General features: G+C 39.1%; 1 protein-coding gene across 3 annotated transcripts in view; it reads right to left on the bottom strand.

The window, feature by feature from the left end:
* MET (MET proto-oncogene, receptor tyrosine kinase) overlaps nt 1–21,363 on the bottom strand; it is an 87,755-nt gene that overhangs the window by 11,937 nt on the left and 54,455 nt on the right. For all 3 annotated transcript variants that reach the window (XM_033058350.1, XM_033058351.1, XM_033058349.1), the window contains exons 9-14: nt 19,180–19,353; nt 18,214–18,313; nt 10,217–10,435; nt 4,375–4,521; nt 2,188–2,344; nt 1,252–1,392 (exon numbers count right to left, since the gene is read on the bottom strand). In XM_033058350.1, coding sequence (XP_032914241.1) covers nt 1,252–1,392; nt 2,188–2,344; nt 4,375–4,521; nt 10,217–10,435; nt 18,214–18,313; nt 19,180–19,353 — 938 coding nt within the window. The remainder of the gene's footprint in view (nt 1–1,251; nt 1,393–2,187; nt 2,345–4,374; nt 4,522–10,216; nt 10,436–18,213; nt 18,314–19,179; nt 19,354–21,363) is intronic.

The raw sequence follows: 21,363 nt of genomic DNA, 5'->3' as shown, positions 1-21,363 counted from the left end.
CTCTATTCCTTTATCTAGGAGCAAAAATACCAACTCCTACAACTTACAAATAAGTTTATTTGTAACTAAGGGCAAATATCTATTTAATAAACACAGTAAAATAATCTAGCCATGGCTGCAAAATAATTTTTGCAGCTGCTAAATGTAAACCTGCATGTTTTATAATGTTTCTTTTATTTAATTCTTTGATAATATCAACATTGACGTTGCTACAGGAACATTAGATGAACACACGCCCTTCTTGGATGCACTCTCCACTGTGCTTTGCCAATACACAGTGGCTGCAGGACCACTGGGGATTTACCTTCCACCAAGAATCTTTGCATACTTTTGTGTCATGTACCACTTTCCCTCCTAACCAGTGGCACAGACTTTCCTTTCCCTTTGGAAATTTTTCAATCAAGAAACTTCCTGTACGAGCTGGTGGTAGCAATTAAGAATAATACGGGAAGTGGGAGCAGGCCTGTGTCTTGGATAGATCTGTGATTGTGACTTGCAAAGGTGGAATAAAGTTTTGGAGTTATTTCTATTGCACTGTATACAGCAGCACCTGAAACAGTGCAAGACTGTGTCTATACTAAGACTAACAAATATCTGTGATATCTCACACACCATAATGTGGTAACTCCTAATAGATAAAGGCTCTTTAATGGTAATCACAGAACATGGTCTCCACAGTGTTAAAGGACCCTAGCATGGTATGGTAAGTGTAGCAGACTCCTCTTCTGAAGAATACCCACTTTAAAATCTTATTATACAGCATAAAAATGTATTTGGCATAGGATTATTCTTCCCTGAGACTGGCATAAAGGTGCACATGGACCTCCATTCAGTTTGTCACAGTCTTCATATCCTTTTAGCTTAATTTCTAAAATTAACATTTCTGCATTACACAATGTCCTATTTTACAGGAGAGGCATTAACAGACAGAAGAATATCAGTTTACAAGACTCCATGTTCCATGTTGGGCCAACAGAACTGCTTTATTATAACTGTAGGAAGTCACTGAGACACACCAAACCTACAGCCACTTGATGTAAAAATCCTTTGCACCTTAATATTGGGAAGCACCTGAGAGTCTCAGTTAAAATAGTAAGCCTGTGAACACATGAGAGTCCCAAAAATTCAAACACAGACAAATCAGATGAGAAACTGAAATTAGGATACTGATCAAAATAGCTATCATCTGAAGACATATGGAAATCAAGATGTGTAAAATATCCTCCATATTGATTCCTAACAGAGGCATACCTTCTAGAAAAGTTGATCTGTAGTCCACAGATTCACTTGAAACCATTTCTGTTGTTGGACTTACACTCCTTGCACTCACCAGCCTGTCCAGGTGAGGAGTGTGCACTCTGCCATCATAACGAACTAGGTCACTTCCCAGATCTGAAGGGGAAGGAGAAAGCAATATTAGAAAACCCTCATTTTTTGGCATGCCAATGTTGATTTATCTATTTATTTAAATTTAGATGTTCTGCTCTGCTGGGAAGACGGTCAGGTTGTTGCTGTGGCAGACATGCAGGAATTTAACTTGAGTTGTTTTTACAGTGCAAGATTTTCTGCAAAAAAAATCTTGTGTTGAAGACCCACTCTTAGCTACACTGGAAGATCAAAGACAGCTTTGAAGACTCTAGGGCCAGCTTCACGGTCTGACTGTGACAGCGCATCAGGACAAGACTTGGTTATACACTAGCTCTCCTCCTCCTCCCACCTTACACAGTGTGGCAGCTCCCGCTGGAAGGAAACCCAGACACAGGGGCCAGAGAAGAAGCAGAGTCTGAACAAGTTCCTGATTTAGGGTAAAAAGAGACCAGGAGACTGCAGCACTCTGTGTCTTGCACAACTCAGGCACAGCCTGGAGCAATGCAAGGCAACTGGATGAAGCTGGAGTACTCATGATTCCATGCATGGAAGCTGGTTAGGAAAAGAAGTTACTAAGTTTTCCTAACAGCTCAGAGTTCCTCAGAAATCCTTCTGCTCAAGGCACAGTGTGGCCCTTCACCCAGCTCAGGCTCTTGCCAAGCACTGAAATGCAACTGAACATTGGGACTTGATTGTGAAACCTCTGCTGACAGGTTACAAGAGGGCAATGCATGGCAGTAAAGCAAAGCATGAAATTATGTCAGTTTTTAAAATCAAAGATAATAATGGAATTATTTGATGGGATTGATTATGATGGACCTTTAATTTGTTTTTTCTTCCTTCTCCAGAAGAAAACGGCCAAAAAGATAAAAATTAGGATTGTTGTTGAAAGAATTCCAGCAATTAGTCCCGTGAAATTCTGATCTTGCCGGACCAGCACTTTTCCGATAACTGTTGACAAAACTTCTTGCTTCCACTGAAATAACAAAGAAAAAAAAATAGTGTAATGATTTCCAAAGACAAGTAAGAACTAGATTATTAGTACTAAAGTATGAGCTGATATGTCCCATATGTATCAAATCTCGATTTTGTGATGGTGTACTGATATAAGACACTGAATGGAGAAATTGTTATATTGGTGTACATGAAAACAGATCCACCTTAGTCAAATCAGTCATCATTTGTCACCTTCAAGAGTTCTGGTAGTGACACAGTTCTGTATTTGATACACAGCATGCACTCACATGCACCCTGGATAACAGGGTTCCACTGTTACCAGATGCGAATTCAAAATGTTAAATTCATACTTTTATTCATATGGTGCATGGAATGGGCCTAGGGCTATAGGGGCTGAGATGTACATTGAAAAAAGTAGCCCAACTGTCTTTAATGTGTGTCCTTCTGGCATAAATATGCTGTAACATCAAACTCACTCTCTTGTTGACAGCGTTCTTGAATTTTAGTTCCCAAGGTCACGTGAGCCTGTCCCTTGCCAGCTTCTCGCTTGCTGACAGTTTAAAGAAACAAAACAAAACGAAAAAAACAACCCCAAAAACCAACAACCAAGCTAACACCAAGCAGCTAAAAGGGAAAAACTGTTTTAGGTCACACAGCACTAGCTCAGTCAGTTGGAATGCATTTGGCCATCTTTTCTCTTCCTCTTGTGGAATTCATCCCTCTGGGTACTGTAATGATGGATTTGCCCGTCAAAAGAGCAAATTTTCTTCTTCGCTGGGCAGACTACAATTTCTGAGTCTCCTTGCCAGTAAACAAGTAGAAACCTTATTTAACCCCTTTATGCTTTGTTCTTTTCTGTGCATGAAACATGTCACACATATCTGTTTCTTAGAGGTTAAGAAAATATCACATAGTAGAACTAATTGAATGCAATATTAGTGCTGGTTGCATGTGTAAAAATACAACATATTACTGCATGCAACCTGTGCACAAGTACAATATGAAATTATGCACTTAGAAGTCTGGAAGACCTGTCAAAAGGAGAACTACATCTAATTTTCTAGTTTGCCTGATGCATCCAAGAAAATAAATACTTACTTTAAAAAATAAATTAATATTAAAATAAATTACTAGTTACTATATTAATAAATCAAATTAGTTGCTACTATTTACTTAGATTGCAGTAGCACATAGGAATATCATTCACAGCCCAGCATCCTGTGAGGTGAATGTTATAAAGACATAGAAAAAATAGATGTCCCTGTAGATGTCCCTGCTTCAAAGAGCTCATGTAGACTTTGATCCTAGTCACACTTACATGACCAGCAAAGTCTCCACTGTTTTCAGTGAATCAGAGTGCAGTTCCATAGTTTAAAGTTAATCCCATTCCAATTTCCTTTTTTCATATATTAAAAAAACCCGCAAATGTATTTATGATTTATTTTTTATCTTTTAAAAAGATTTATGTCTTATTCTATAAATCAGTATGTCTACAATTTAAATTTGCAGTAGCACACTGAATGACTCTAATGAAACCACCTTTAAAGCAATGACTCAATCAATTGTCCTAAGTGTCGTTTTCTTCTTACGAAAAGAATTGAAATTAAACTATAAAATGCAGACAAAAAAAATCTTTCAGGAAAGATTTGATCCTCTAGACTGCAGCAGAATGTTTTGTTAAAAAAGGGCCTGTGAGTTCCAAACTAAAACTACTCCATTAGAGTGTCTCATTCTTCCCCACGTTTCCTCTTGTGTTTGGATTAATAACTATAATTTTATTTCTGTGCTTAGTTCAGGTCTTACTTTGTGCCTAAGGCTCCAGAAATTCTCTGCACAAACAGGTAGTATCAACAATGACGACCATATTTATTTTTAAATAGCTGATACTATTTGAATTTCCATCCCAAACAAACAGGGATAGAGAGAGCTCTGTAAGCACAGGCTTAAGCTTAAATTTTATTTAGACTTAAATTTTATTGGTTCAATAGTGACACTGTGAATAATAATAAAAATGGCATTAATATCTCATGTGTGGTGTAGTTGCCTCACCTCTATATTTAGCTCACTGTTGGATTTCAGGAGATCGCTGGGAACCGTACACAGAATTGATTCTGACTGCAGGAGAAGGTTTTCGCAGCTTTTATTTCCAACTTTTAGCACCTCGCCTTTAACAGCTTCTGAATCAATATAATTTCCCTTGGAAAAAAAATCAATTTCATATTACATAACCATCTCATAAAAGTTAAGTAGTTACAAGCCTGGAATATATTTTTGATGAAAAATAAATTGTGAAATAAAAGACTAATGAGAATTTACACTGTCCTGTCAATATGCATGTATAGGCTTATTTCATGTACATGTCACTTTGACAGGCAGGCCAGTGTAGGATGGTAGACTTTTCAGATAAAATCTGCTGTCATTCATACTGCTCATACAATCTTCTGAAATTGTAAATGTCTGAGGGATTAATCCTGTTGGTCCTGTTTAGATTTTTGCATAATTTGTTCAAGAAAGGACACATTATGTAATGCTGTTGTTTACACAAATCTGGCATTATATTATCCACAAGCTAAAGGCATCTCAAACATTTTGTTTTGCAAGTGGTTATGGTAGTAGAAGTGAAGCTTTCAAAAATAAGTAATTAATTATAATAATACACAAGTCTGTTAAAACTGTGTTCCACAGAGCAAAAACCACAAAACCTTAGTAAAGATGAGGCATGAAAAGTACACTTCTTATCCAGAAAACCTGTTCTCACATCCCAGACTTGGATGAAAAATCATTCCTTCTGATATTGTGATAGTAGAATCCAAAGGCCAAGTTTAGGATCTTTTGTGCTCAGGAGTGCATGTCTATTTAAGAAGTTGCCCTAGCCCATGTACAGTCCAGCTCAAGATGAAAGAAGAGGCATGTTAAGTGGGATTAGAAGAGGAGAAGGGAGTATGGGACTAATACAGCCTATTTATATGGGCTGGATCTGGGAGTTTTCCATGGGAAGGGAGGAAAGCATCACAGCTGACACCACTGTGAAGCCTTGTATATTGGAAAGAAAACAAGAATCCCATTCTGAGGGGCAAAAAATAATCCTACTATGGCATATGTTTTAGATCTGCTTCAGAATGAGACTGAACCCTGGGAAAATTGTAATAAAGGTATAGGAGAGCCAGTTTAATGTCCTATTTTGATGGCAAAGCCAGACTCCAGGTAAATGTTTTTTAATTGCTGGCCATAAAAGTTCGTTTTGTACTTTATCTTCTGTCTAGTTAAGCCATTCTGTTTGGCGTTAAGTAAGAAAATATTCCTGGATCAGGGAGCATATGAATGCTTAGTGCTTAGTATAGAGACTTGTGGCAGATTGTGAGCCATTCATGTTCAAATCTTTCCTCTGAATGATGTACCTCAAAAGACTTGAATTTAATTCTTCCATCTTCAGGATAAATATATTATCCTGGAGAGTGTGGTTGAGTGGTCTCTTCTTCTAGCCTAGATTTTTTTCACCAAAACTGATGGAAAAAAAAAATCATACTGATATTTCCTAAGGTGGTCTTTAGCCAGTTATAGAGGTGGTAACTTACATTTACTACTATGACCATTACATTACCATTAATATATTATAGTTTCAAATATATTCACGACGATGTCTAAATATATTGAAAGTTTCAAAATGCTTTCACCAGTGGTTTTGCTCTTGGGACAACAGAATTTCCCTACCATTTTAAGAAAAGGGGGAAACTGGCTTCTGTGAGAACTGGAAAAAAAAAATTCCTCTTTTCAAATGTGCATTCCCCTTTTCTTGGTGAGCAATACCCTTGAATGCAAGCTGGAGAAGTTAATCTTCAAGCGGTACTCGGTAGCTGTTGCAACCCAATATGAAAGCACAGCCACCTCACAACTTTAGATAGATGGGAATAACTTGAGTAAAAGTCTAAAAGTAGCAGAAGAACAGTAAACTAATTAAGGTGTGGAAATTCTGAGACTGGCATCAGAAAGATGGCTTCATTTTTGAAGCTCCTAAGCAGAGTGAGTAGGTTGACTTGGGTAGAACGAGCAATTACTGCAGCTGCAGAGGTTCCTTTTCAACTTGCTCAAAAGTACCAGTGTCCATATTGCTCTCTTTCAGACCAGGTTTTGAGAGTAAAAATTTCCTATGCAATGTGAAAGAAGATTGACAATAGAGTGACCTATAAACAGGCAAGAAGATTTCCTTAAGATTGTCTCACAAAGAATGTGTGGCATGGCTTAAGAATAGAGTAGGCAATTTATTAACTCTTATTCTACTCTGAGTTCTAAAACAGAAGTGCCAGAGCACAGCCAAGATCTCAGATGTGCTGTATAGTATGCCAGTTGTTATACACTGAATTACAACTGTGCTATGTATTTCTCTAGTGGAAAATCTATATTTGAAAATATACTTAATAGTGAGCAATCACAACCCCAGAACACACCAGGTCTCTGGGCTAACTGAAGGAAGATGCTTTTCATATTTATTTGATGCTTAGTTTTGTTTTTAATTTTTTTTTTCACAGCTAGGATGCCCTGTGCTGTCAGCAGCCCAGCTTGCAGGTCTGGATCAGTGGCTTCTGGGGGAGGCAGCAAGTGGACTCTGTCCTTTTCAGCAGACTCAACAGTGAAACACCAGAATTTCTCCTGCCCTGACAGCTTTCCATGTTGGCAGGAGATGGGAGCACTTCTGAAGTGGTGTCTTCATGGTGTTGAAGCAGAGAGTTGTCTGGTACCACTCTATCATGACCCTTCTGACTGGCATGGTGGGCACCAAGAGACTTGAAAGAGCAACATACTTGGCAGAGGATGACAGTGATGATGTTGAGATGGCTGGCATTGAAGACAAGGAGGACCGGCATTTGTGGCACACAGTGCCCTGACTGTATTTTAAATAGAAAACCTAATGTTTTATTGTGTATAACATTTTCTTACAAAAACATCTTGTGGTCATCAGGGGAAACCAAACAGAACATTTCAATTGGTACCCACTGTCATTTGATGAAAGCCAAATATGTCACACTAGATTAGTTAGATTGAAAAACTTGTGATAAAAGCTCCCTCCGCCCCTCTGAAACTAATTAAGAAAGAGATAAAAGAACTTTGGTTTGGTAGAACAGACTGTTCACTGAAGCAAGCTGCCATTTAATTTCATGCTGAGCTTGCTTAATTACTGCACAAAATATGATCATGAGGCATGTAGACTTGTGTGTGTGTATTTTTGAATGTGGGTACGGGGTGAGGGAAAAGTGTTGCCAATATGGCTTGTAATGCTCTTTTGGCTCCTGACTATAATTTATGAAAGTTGTCTCACTGTTTTGATAGAAGCACCCCACTATAACTAATTCTATTTAGAGGAAGATGTCAAATTGGTGCCTGTTAGCTTTCACTAATGCTGTTCTCCAGTTGGTTGTCAAGAAACAACCAGGACTTTAGGCTGAGGGAGACATCTACCTTGGGTGCCAACACTACAGGTTAATACTACAAAACGATGCCTTTGGTCAGTTGTCACCATCACAATCCTCAGTCAGCCTTTCTTATCTAAATGTTTGGGTTTTTATCCCAGCAATTATCAGAACCTGAGACTTCTTCAGGGAGAATAAAAGAGTAAACAAAGTAGAGAGTTAAAAAACTCAACTTATTTTTGCCCCTCAGTATCTCTGAAGATTACAGAGCAAGTCCTCATGGATGCAATTCCAGGCAGAGGAAGGACAAGAACACGATTGGGAACAGCCAGCACAGGTTTCCCAAGAGTGTGTTTTGCCTGACCAGCCTTCTATGCAGACAGGACTGGCTCTCTAGATAAAAGGAGAGCATTGGACAAGTGAACCTCGGTTTTAGCAAGTTTTGCAACACAATTTCTCCTAGCAATGAAAAAAACTTAGGATGGTATGGGTTGGATGACTGGTATAAAAAATGATTGAAAAACAGATTGGACAGAGATCAAATCTTCATTTGTCATTGGCTGATACTGGGACCAATACTGCTTGAAATCTTTTTTGACAACTTGGACAAAGATAGGATGCACTGTCTCTGAGCTTTCAGACTATATCAGACTTAGGAAAATGACTGATATACTGGACCATAATGTGAAATTAGGCAGCAGTATGCCACTTTAGTGATGAAGGCTCAGCACACATTTTAGCAGCAGCAAAGCCAGTAGATTGAAGGTGATTGTTCTGCTCTGGTCAGCACTTGTGGAGCCACACCTTGAGAATTGTGTCAAGTCTTGAACCCCACAGAAAAAGAGAGGTACTGACAAACTGGATGAAGTACAGAAGAGGGTCACTGAGCTAGGAGGGGATCTCAAGCATAAGACATACAATGCAAGGCTAGTGGAGCGGAGTGTTTTAAAGCTGTTGAATCTCCATTCTTGGATATTCTCAAAACTCATTTACACAAAGCCATAGGCAGCCTGACCTAATTTTTAATTCAGCCCTGCTTTGAGCAATGGGGTTAGACTATGAAGACCTCCAGAGGTTCCTTCCAATCTACAATATCCTGAAATTTTACCCAAATTAGTCCTCTTTCCAACTGGTTGATATGCATGAGCTGGAAAATACTGGAAAACACTACTGTCATTGCACAGAGGCACTGAGCCATGCAGCAGCAATATATTCCCAGGTCTCTGCTGACCCGCACACCAGAACTCTTTGTAGCGTTTCTCCATAACTGAACAAGAGATTTGCTCCGCATTGAGGAAGAAGTGATTGCATGGCTAAGAGCTCTAAGCGGAAAAAAAACAATGTAAAAAGTAAAAATCAGACCAATTATTCTTTGTTATTTGCTCAAAACACTTTGCAGAGATGGATTAATATTCAGAGTTTCACTGGAACTCAGCATGGTTGGCAGGAACTCTGAAATAATTCCTCTGATGTCTTGCAGCCCAGAAGTTGGTCCACTGGACCATCTTGGAGTCAAAGACCTTAGGGCTTCAAGACTTCTTCATTGTGATGGGAGAGAAGTTTTGGCTTACAGAGGTGTGCAGGAGTGACACAAGAGTGACAAAGAGGTGACACAAAAGTGACAAAGAGATGACCCAAGCATTAAGACTGATTGTCTTCCATAAAACATTTGTATCCATTATATTTTAAATAAATTATAGATATCTATGTAAATATCATATAAATACCAATAAATTTTCGTAAACTAGAAATACCCATATTTATACCTTTTCTATTTAATACTCAGAAAAACTAGACTTCAGGAAATTGGACTCTCGCAGAATGGATTTAACTTTCTCTGCAGCACTGTAGTAGAGAGTGACCTGTGCTACTGAGGGCCTCAAATTCCTAAGAGATGCTTCTCAGTGCTGGGTAGGCTATTCTCACTGCACTTTGAAGAGGCATTCAGCATCAACTTTGCATTTTTTATGGATCCATAAATATTTAGGCTACAGCAGTGACTGATCCTCATGAGTGACTTTGTGCACAGGCCAGAGTTTCCCTCAGCTCAGAAGAACTGAAGAAGCCAGACCACATCTTTTGTGAGGAAGGACACATAAGCATGTGACAGTAAGAGCCAGGGCTCGTGCACAGACCACATACTTCAGGTTCTGGGCTGCTGGCCATGTTTAATCCTGAACTGCTGGTGCAGCTTATTACAATCCAAAGCTGATGCAGTGTGGTCCTCCCACAAGGACAAGGAAAACCCCTCTCCCACTTCACCTGATGACAACAATCACCCTGGTATATATATATATATATCTTTGTTTTCAGCTCTGCATCTTTTAAATTGTGACAACTGGGCTCAGGTGAATGCAGTACTGAACACAGTGCTCTCTTTGCCCTCACTTTCTTGGGGCTTCCTTTATTTCATCAAAGTCTGTTCCACACTGTACTGCTGATGTGCGCTTGCGAATAATTGAAAAACTTATTTCAGCATTTCTTACCTTAATTTCCAGAACATTTTGGTTGCCTCTTGAGATGAACACTGTCTTTTCAAAATGCTTAAATACAGGATTATTTACGTAATCAAAATCAAAGTACAGGGAGCTGACACCATCAAAAATAAAGAACACTTTGGTTACAAAGGGTGGTTGGAGATTGAAAGCTTTCAGTGAAGGTGTTGTACAGCAGATTATCTCTGAGCTAGAGCGGTGGTTACATGCCTATAAAAAAAAGAAAGAGGCAATTGCAGTATGTACATGCATAGGAAGTCACTGATTAATGCAACTTTCTTGAACAATACACATATTTTAAAAAATAAACACCAAGGTCTTGTTCTTCTTTAACCAAAGCAAAATGCTGATCGGTGCTATGCAGCGTTTACGTAGAGCTGGGAGAAAAAGTATAAAAACTTCATGTCAATAGTGTTTGCACTCTTGTTGAGGAAATGTTCAAGTAAACAAGCTTCCTGGTCTGATTGTTCACAGCACTTTTAAAGTAAATATTTTGCAGATAATTAATGGAAAATGATTTCCAAAGCCAAGGACCATCAGAAGGCTACCCTGGTGTACTGAGCAGCCATAGCTCAGCTTACACAGTGACTGCAACACGGATTTCTTTTTTTTTTTCACTACCAAAGCAATAGTAAGGGACCAGAGGACAAGGTAAAAGCCAACAATGCTAACTGGAACAGTGGAAAACAGTGGGAAAACCCACAGTGTAGCTAAGTTTGTATGTTTCCAGAAAGGCACTGTGGACTCTGTGCGAAAGGGCTTTAGAGTCACAGCCACTGTGGATTCTGGGCCACAAAAGCTAGCCAAAGTGTATTTTCTCTCTAGAGATGTGTATTTAAGGCCCCAGATGTGTGGCACTTAGTGCCTAGGTATGCAGTCATGTGAGCTCCTGCTGAGAGTGTGACTGTGGGACAGGCTTTGCACTTTATCTCGGACCAGCAGGGATGTTTGCCCCTCACTGCAGAGCAGGAGCTGCCTGACAACAGGCATGAAGCCACACTCACCCCTCACTCTGTCACTGTCCCTCATGACAGCCTGCCCTGGGGAAAGCTGCTGGTACACCCCATGATGAGAAGACCTTCCAGAGGATGCTCTGTGCTATGGGGATGCGACCCAGGACAAAATGCAGGACTCGTCTGAACCGCCTTTGCAGCTGACAGAGGGACAACAGCTCATCCAGAGTGGGTGTCACCTGATCCACTTTAGACAACAACCTAATCTTTAATTAGATTAATCGTGCTCTGTAAGAGTCAACTTTGTCCAAACTGTGAAGGTTTCTACAGGAGAGCTTGGCTTATAGTGTCAACAGCACATTTCCAAACAGCAGTGGGAGGCACAGTGCACGCTGGACTGCAGCACACAAACTGCAGAGCGTTCTGTTTGTTATTGCATCGTGTGCTCCCTCCCTGTGCTGCCTTTCAGGCTGCCTACCCGCGATATGGTTGAAGGACTTCTGGCACAAACAGAGTTGCTTCAGCTCCACACAAGTATTTCTCTTCCAACTCTACAAACCTGCTCAAGTAGTCCCTTGAGCACTGCGCCCTGAGAGAAGATCAAACTTTTTATTTTGTAAAAAAATACAAAAGAGCCTATCTGACATGTGTTCCTGAAAGAATGAGACTAAGCTCCTCATAATTATAAATCTTACATTTGTTCTACAAGAGATTTCATTGGAAGATCAACAATGCTCTTGAATACCTTTGTGCATTCAGAGAAGGCCAAAATATATACTTTTTCTTTTTTGTTTTTCAAAATAAATTTGTTCTCATTATCAAATGCTGCCTGAAGGAGCTTTGAAATTAGTTTGAATTAATGCAATGTAATTTTGCTGTTTCAAATCAGTGACATAACCACTCAGGCTGTATCAGCTATATACCCATATTAGCTTGAAAAGTGGGATTAAATTAGCTATCTGCAAATCAGGGCTTTCTGTTATCACCATAGCAATTCATGTTTCTGTGAATAATATTGTGAAATCTTGAATCTGCCAAGGGAAACATTTTCAACACTCTGAGCATTACAGTTTTAGAGCTCCTACGTGTCTGTGAGCTGCGAGTTCAGCACTCAGTTAAATAACTTGGTGGAGCTCTCTGTGATGCTAATGGGACTTGCACCTGTGTATCTAACAGCCCAACTAGCAGAAACTCAGAAATATTTTTGTAACCCCCATGTCAACAAGGTAAACTGTGGGACCAAGACAAGGCAGATTTTTGCTCCATTTGCTTAGAGTATCAGACTGTTATCTGAATACCTTGCTATACTGGTATTATCTGATCATATCTCAGGCTTTGTTCTATCACATAGATCTAGAGATTAATTTCAATTAGTATGGAAATAATAAGATGCATCATTAGTATAATTGATGCTCAAGCCATACTTTTCCATGATATATGAATATTCTTTAAGATATCTATCATATTGTGTCAATTCTTAAAAAGGATTACTAATATATATATAATTATAAACCCAAATATGTCCCATGTAATCATTATATTTATTTGATTAATGTAAATTCATTAGACTCTTTATCTACTGTAGAGTAGTGATGTCCATTAAATGAATAGCAGTGGTATTCATAACTTTGTTTGTGGCTATCTATTAGAATCAGATACTTTACTTCATCAGGCTGGTCTCTGAAGCAGAAGCTTTCAGAAAATGATAAAAATCTAATAATACTCTTTGGAGGGGATGCAATGTGACTGATTGGTAAGGTCAAGAAAAATCTTATTTGCAATGCCCTTATTGGTACATGATTTGACATGACATTTTTACCTTGAAATTGGTTTTAGCAATTGAAGAATATGATGGTTTAGTTTTCAAGAAATATTGGATTGAGGATCTCCAAGAAACCCCCCCTAATTCAATCTATTGCCGTCTCAATTAAGATACTGCCTATCATCCAGCACCTTTAACTTTTATTTAATTAAACTTTAAAGTACATTCACTTTAAAAGCTAAGCCTACATTTTTCTTGTGACTATAATCTACATCTGAAGACAAATAGGAAGAAAAAATATAAAAATTATGGAGCATTTCACAAGCATAAGTAAATGCTATACCCCAAAGGGAATAATAATCCATTGCACAATGCATATGACTCATCACTTAAGGTATGTGTTCTTGTTCCATTTGTAAAATATGACCCTTGAGGCAATTAATTCAAACCTGACCTACAGAACCTGAAATTCAGTGCTCAATTCAATTTTTTTCATCTGATAGAACAACAGGAAAAGTATGAGGGAGGATCTCTGAGTTCCAGAGGTCTCCCAGCAGCTGACCCAGATTAGAGAGGGGCAGTTGGATGTGTATTACAGGATCTGCAGCTGTCAGAAAGGAGAAAAGGGCCAATTTGTTCTTTCATAAAAAGTAAACTTTTGGAGTTCCAGTGAAGAATGAAAAATGAATGAAGTTAAAGGCAGGCCTGGAGACTCTCCAACTGTCTTTGCCAAAGGATGATTTCTTAATAGAAAAAGAAAATACAGGTCCAACATGAAGAGCAGCCCATTCAGAAGACTTTTCTGTGTAAAGCAGTGACATTCAAGCAGTGTACCCTGAGGGTTTTTCAGACAATTCACTGCCTTCTGCTGCCATTTCAGGTGGTACAATGGATGATCCTAATGGGCTAGTAGCCTTTTTATTTTAGTTTTCTTCTTGGATGAAGGCATGGGAGATGATACTTCCAGTCTATCAGATCATCAGAGCGGAAGGTGAAGTAAAACCTCTCTTGCTCTTGGGTCTGAGAGCCAGCCCTTTGCACAAGGTGATCAATACTGACTGGGAGTCCACATGGGATTGGGATGGTCAATGTACCTTGTAGCATTGCATCCCTGGCACCCTGGTGATTTCACACAGGGGCTTTTCCCTGACATCCCTGCTGTACCCTTTCCGTGACAGGAGATGTGTATGAGATACAGATTTGGCACAGAAAAGAAAGACAAATTTTCCACTTTGTTGGGGAACTCTTCACATGGCAGCTTTGTGCCATGGAGTCAAGACAGATAGAGGATCCAAGCCTAGGTGTCTTTGGGTAGGGAATCATGAATATCTTCAATTATCACACACTCACTATTCACACTTCACAGGGAATTTGTTTTATCATTATTTAATACATCTAAGGTAGACACTCACTGCTGAATTTTAGGCATCTTGATGAATATGAGTATGGATTGATTATAGACTTGTAAGCATCGAACGAACTTCAGAATATTTTTAAATTCTCCTGTAAAACAGCAGGAAATGGCACCAGGCAGGGAGAAATTATGAAATGCTGAAGAACATTCAAAAGACTGCTTACTGAAGAGATAATTAAAAGTCTGTAGAAAGAGAAAATCTTGTATAGCTACAGGATCAGTTGTTGAAGATCATGTACTAAAAAATGCTTCTCCTTAGTTTTGCAGCCTTGCATATCTTGGGACACTCATTGTTAGAAGAGGTTAAGCAGTGGGAATATATACCCAAATTAGTTAATAGAGGGAATATAAAAAATGCTACAAGAAATGATCCCCAAATGACCACTTGTTCACTTTGGGGGAATCAATGTCAACTACAGGCTTTCAAAGAAAAAAAAACATTGTTCCCAAGTGCTCAGAAGCAGAAGAATCATCTAGCACAACTTACAAGACAGGTTCCTGATCAAACACCATTCCAAACTGCACCTAGGGTTTTTTTACAGGCACAGTGAAAGGAGAGAAGGAGCTGCTTCCCTGCTTGTGTACCTCACACAGGAGCTGGACATGTGGACAGAAATGAGAAGGTTTCTGTATTCTTATGCATTCTCTAGAGCTCCTGGGAATTTATGCAGCACTGCCTAAATTTGTACATTTTTCTCCCCTAGACAGAACAAATGATCAAAAGAACTCATGAAATAGAAATCAGAAAGAAACACATTGCAATTATTGAAACATATGGTTCAATACATTTTTTTTGCTCATTGAAATAAATTCAGAGAAGGCAAAATGTATTATTTTGACAGTGCTAACATAAAATGTAATATAAACATAACTAGTGTGAACACAGCACTGAACAATTTTAAGGAAATTTAAATAAATATAAAAAGAATACTGTAAAATGGAAACAAGGCATTTTTTGCTCTTTACAAGAAAAATTTTCAGAGAACTAAGTTGAAAGAACTGAGCTAAAAAGCTCAACTTAAATGTTTCTTCTACAGAGGGCTGGCACATTGTGCCCAAAACTCTTCAGTCTCAGAAAAACTGCACTTCTTATAGGAAGCTCTTCCAGAAAAACTTTTGTATCACTTGTACCACTCACCTCTAACACCTGGATGGAAAGAGGCATAGAAAAACAAATGCCCCAGGGCATGTCTACTGGCTCTGCTCCCTGAGACTTTGGGATGCAGAGCATCCCCAACAGCTCCTGCTGTTTACAGAAATGACCCTCCAGCTACTTGGTGACTCCATCAGGACTCTAGAGAGCTGACAGGAAAAGGTGAGACCTGTTTTAAATTGGGCACTTCCAGTTTTAGGCAAATGGAAAAGGGTCTGGGAGATGGGGGAAAGAATGAGAAGAGCTCTAGAAAGCAACATTATCAGGAGAATTTATCAGGAGTGGTTTGGTTATTCTAACTGGAAAAGAGAAAGGCTGAATCATAATTTAGTGCAAATATATAAAATTAGCAGGAGAGACTGATAATCTGTTGCTTGTATCCACAGAGGGTTAAACAAGAAGATAGGTAATTAGCCACAGGATTTGGGTTAATTATTAGAAAGAAGTCTTTCCAAACCACTAGGTAAGCAGGTAGAGCAGCTCTCTCTAAAGCTTGTTTAAGCAAGATTGTGAAATTTCTTTCACAAGGAGCTTTAATAACAGCCTAAACAAGTATCTGTTAGGCAGTGGTCTGGGTACATTTGCCCCTGGCACAGGGAAGTGGGCCATGCTAGGCTGTTGTGGTCCCTCCCAGCTGTACTTTCCTTTGATGCTTTGGGATGTGTTTCAGTGCTGGCTTTGGTTTTCCCAAGAGCCAGAGTTTCTGAGTGCTGACAAAAGCAGCTTTTTGGAGGAGGCTAGTGAGAGAAAACTGAAAAGAAAAAGGGCTTAAATAACAATCTAAAAAATGACTCATTTAGCCATCCTTTCCCAAACTAAAGAAGCAAAAAGACATTTATCCTCAGCTGTAGCACTTCTTGAGCACTTCTTTGGTCTGTTCAGGACAACAATCTGTCTTCTCCTTTATAAACGGGATGGTTGGTCTGGCTCTCTGCTGGAAACAGTTCCTCGTTGTTTTATTTTGTAGTGACTGGATGAAATGTTGGGGTTTTTTGGTATATCCCCTCATGCAGAGAGCCCAGAACTTCCAGTGCAGGCTGGGTAAGACTACAGCCATAGGCATCCTCCACCAGAAATTTACTCAGTTACACAGTACAATCTTTTTTTGGCCCTTATAAATCTTCCCTTTCTACCTGAGAAATTAATACTTTTCCTTTAGAAATATGCCCAAGGTATAGAATAGTGGCAGAACAAATGCCTGCCACAGGGAAGGGAAGGCGACTGAGTGCCAGAAGCCTTTAATTTTAGTAGAGCAAAAATATATTGCTTGGGCAATGTCAAAGTACAAAGCACTCTGGATTATAATCCATTTGAGGTTATATTCCACCTTTTGTGCAGGGAGAATGAACTTGTGTACAGCTGCTCATACACTGGGGCAATTTCTTAGAGATCGGCTGTGGCAGGAGATTTATTTGTTGGTAAATGTCAAACACACTGCAAGGTATGAAAAGAAAAACAATAAAGGAGATAATTCTGACTAAATCCATGTCTTTTTTCAACAGCAGCTTGGAGGCAGCATGAAAGCAAAACACTGCTCAAAGGCAAGGTTGCTCCCCAATATTTGGGGGAAAAAACAAAATTCTATGGTGTTTATTGCCTGGAGTGGCCAGTCACTTTTGGACAGTGGATTTTCTTTAAAACTGCATGTCTTTGAAATCTGTTCAGATTCTAAGAAGTCCTAAATATTTGACAAGGTATGCAGTATCAGGGCCTGAAGAGAAGCAATATTGCATATTCCCACATGGGAACAGAAAAAAGCAAACGAATGATCTTTACACAAAGCAAAATCTCAAGACCTGATTTCAGCAATGATCTTTTCCTTCAAAATCCTTTGTGCTTAGAAATAATTATGCTCACATTACTCAAAATCTAATAAATGTTGAGTTTGGTAGCTTTCACTGCAAGGTTTTATTTTCTGACTGATGGGTAAAGTGACTTTTTGATAACACTTAACACTGTATTTCATTGGAAAGGAACTGATTTTTAGATTAAAATCTGAATCCATTAAATTACAAGCCACGACTACATTCTGCAGAAATTCAGGTCCTGACACTCATAATGTTATACAAATTAGGATCATGAAGAATATGATGACCTTGAAGCTATAAAAGACTGCAAATTTGCAGACATAACCATTTAAAATGCATTGAGCAAACCTAGGTCTAATAGTTAGAATTCAATTCAGGAAACAGTGTATGATGATCATTAGAAATAAGCTGAGCATATGAGCAGTAAGTAGCATGTCATAAAGAGTGTAGGTCAATTTAGCTTCAGTTAGACTAAGCAAACCTTAAAGGATAAGAAAATGCTGGAGGTACAACACAAATGTGTAGACAAAAGCTTACAAAAGGCAGTTTCAGTAAAACTAGGAAACAAATGCCATCTTTGCCTCGGAAGAAGACTTACATCTCTGACTGACTTGCTGTTTAAGCAGAGGTACCCAACTGAAAGAGTCCAAACCCATCTTAAAACTTAGTTGCTGAACTTATCAAAGTTAGGATAGATTTCCACAAGAGGGATTTTGGCAATCAGAAATTCTTAAAAATAATACTAGCTTTTGATTTTATATTTGCAGAAAATACCAAAATATCAGTGGAAGCCCCAAAGTTTCAAAGCAAAAATCAAAGTATTTTGACTGAAAATTCACAACCATTCACCACACCAGGATGAAAAGATAACAGATTGTCATCTTTAAGACTGACTCACCACAGAGAAGTTCATTCCTAGTTTAGGTACAGTAATCACCATCTGAGGAAAGCACACTGAGTTCAAGTTGATTCCCTGAGCTGTGATTGTACTTCCACCACTAGGAAAATTTACCAAAAGAAGAAAAGAAAAAGAGAAGGTAAGTAGGATAAATAACTACCCTAATGTAAAGTTAATTACAAATTATATTTTACAGTAAATGATAACATAAAACCAGAATTAGGGATATATTGGGTAAATGCAAATACATAGCTTTGAGTAGTGAGATAATTTTTCTGAGAAACAGATTTTACATTTACTATAACAACTAATCAAAAAAAGAAAAGAAAAATAATTTTTAAAACTGTGATAAGCCAGGGCATAAAAGAAATGTGTACATTTTAAAAGAGGCTGCTTTTTCATATTTAACATTTGCTAACTTCACCTATTGCTTTCAGTGGTGCTGAAAAAGGTGCTTTTTTACTTCTGACATTTTTCTGGCAAAGACAGATGGCTTGGATTAGAGCTACTGAGACCATAAATATGTCACTTGAAAACACAGACATACTACCATACATATATATATTCATAATATTTATATAGCATTGTATTTAGACTATTTTAAAACCCATTTGCTCTCCTGAGTCTGCTGACTTGTCACATTAAATGATTTTCCTCAGCAATCAGTGTAATGTCCAGACACAGTACAGGAGACACACTTAGCTGTGCAGTGAGTATCCCAGCAGGACATCACAGGTAGGCTCAGCAGCAGCTAGGAGTGAAATCACAGAGAAAAGAGGCACCCTTCCCCCTTCTCCTCCACCTCTGAAAGGAAATGATTTGCCCTCTGCAACTGCACCATAATAGAAACAATTGGCATGGAAGATAGAGATAAAAATGCAATTTCTTTTGATAGATTGCTGAGCAGCATAGCGGTTCTTCGTTCATTTGTTGCTTTTCTTATTTCTATAACAAAATTTTACTCACCTAAGAAAAGATTTGGCTGGATGAATGTTTAAAACAACTGGGTCTTCTCTGTATGTGAAATGTCTGCTTGTGTCTCGAATAGCTTCATCGATTTCCATTCTCACACGATATTCCTGGGGAATTTGCTGTGCTGGAGTGTAGCACTCCACAGCGCTCGCCGATGTGCTGGGGGGACTGAAAACAGATTGCTTGTCACCCTTATAAAACATGTACTTGGCCTAAACCACTGTCCTTTACTGAGCCCCAACATTGCCTAAGGATCTATTTCTGAAAAAACGTCATTGATTTTCCCATTGGATAATCAAATTGCAACAAGTAACCACGACATAAGGTAGAAATTGAAACAGCATGGCTTAGGCTCAAGATTGATCTTAATTAAGTTGACTTGCACCTTGCCTAATGGAAGGTGTTGCCCTGGTACTGGTGACAACCCCACAAGCCCCTGAACCCTGCAAAGGCAGCTCCCAGCCTGGAAAACAAGGGCACATTCCATGTTTAAGGAGAATGACTTGATCTGCTATAACCAAAGGATAATGCGTCTTTCAAATCCACAGGACTTACTCTATGTTAAAAGCCTCAAGTAAAGGTGCTTGTGTGGAATGTACCAGATGCTGAGGGGCAGGCAGAGGGCAAAGAGAAAGAAGGAGAAAATACAAAAAGAGCTGGCTGAATTTGGCACATAAGCAGAGTCTCTGGGATATTCACCTTTCCCTTGCTATCCTGCTTGACTGTGTAAGTCCTCTTCCTGCTACACTGAGCTCAGTGGGTGAGTGGGCAGCAGGAGGATCCTCAAGTGTGAAGTACATGAAATGTGGCCACAGGGAGCAGGGCACATCAGAGACAAGGGTGGCAACTGACTGGAGAAGCAAATGTAACTCTACCAGCTGGTTTCAGTGATTTGGGCCCAAGCATATCCATGGGCCATCCAAGTGAGATCATTCTCATGGAATGTAAGAGATGTCTCCAAATTAGACAAAAGGGACATTGGCTACAACTTACAAAGCTTTTCAGGAAGTTTGGGGTTCACTATAAGGGACAGTGATTAATTCATCTATATCTGGAAGCTTTTTAACATCTCTTAAGGGAAAAAAGTAGCTGCTCTAGCTACCCTCAGAACTGGGGGAAGCTGCCTGTTTAGCTAGAAAAACACCTGCCATGAGAAATTAAGACCTGCATAGAAGTCTACAGGCAACTTGGCTAGTGAGAAAGAGGGGTGCTGGAGATGCATACTGGGTAAGTCTCAGCTATTGTTCAATACCCAGAGGTCCACCTGAGCAACATCTGCATCTGAGCTGGCTGCTGTCCCAACCCCGTAGCAGAAGTCTCAAATGAATCATTCCCAAAATGTTCATATATTTCTCCATTAGCTGACAAGTTGAGACAAAGACACCAAGAAATGCATCCCTAATTATTAAGAAACAGAAGTGATGAAGATCTTTTTAGTGATCAGACTTGAATATTTAAATCCTTTTTCTTGATTTAGTCAGACTTGGCTGATTTGATCAAGAGCATGTAATAAATCATTTAGCAGTAAAGAATAAATTTAATCTCTCCTGACACTGAGTCTTGCCTTAACTAACAGGCTGTTGCTTCCCCACATCCTCCACAAGTGTGAGGTTTTACCACAATGACTTTCCATAATCATTAGATGATGCTCAAATTTCAGAGGAATTGCTGGATATCCTATTTCTGGAACACCTTGGGCCAGATTCTGCCTTTGTCCGCAGAGGTGACAATTCTGGAATCATCCTGCTGTACCTAAGCACAGAACCAAGTAGGATTTGTGCCATGATAGATTGGCTCCCAAATTCAGAACTCTGCCCATAGCAGAGAATCTGTGTGTGGTATTTAACACTTATATACAGCTGTGGTTGAATGTGGGAAGATGGTTTGTAAGAACAGTGCAGAAGGGAGTTTCCTCAATGAATTATAGCTGTACTGATTGCTGAGGAGTGAAAACAGCCTTGCCTGTCCAGTGAGGATGGGGGTTATAAAATAATGGGTTAGCTGGACAAGAGTAAGTAGGAGCTGGAAATTCCAGTTTGTGATGGAGTTGGCTGGCTGTGCTGTGAGGATGTATGGGACATGTGGTTGTGCAAGGGACAGATAAGGTAAGAAGATGTTGTATGAGGGATAAATGGGCATAGGCAGCTGGGTAAGGGACAGGTTTGGGTTTAGCTGGTC

Source organism: Catharus ustulatus, chromosome 4 (genome assembly GCF_009819885.2).
Source record: "Catharus ustulatus isolate bCatUst1 chromosome 4, bCatUst1.pri.v2, whole genome shotgun sequence".
Lineage (NCBI taxonomy): Eukaryota > Metazoa > Chordata > Aves > Passeriformes > Turdidae > Catharus > Catharus ustulatus.
The sequence above is the reverse complement of the archived record's forward strand: the minus strand, read 5'-3'. Positions and strand labels throughout refer to the sequence as shown.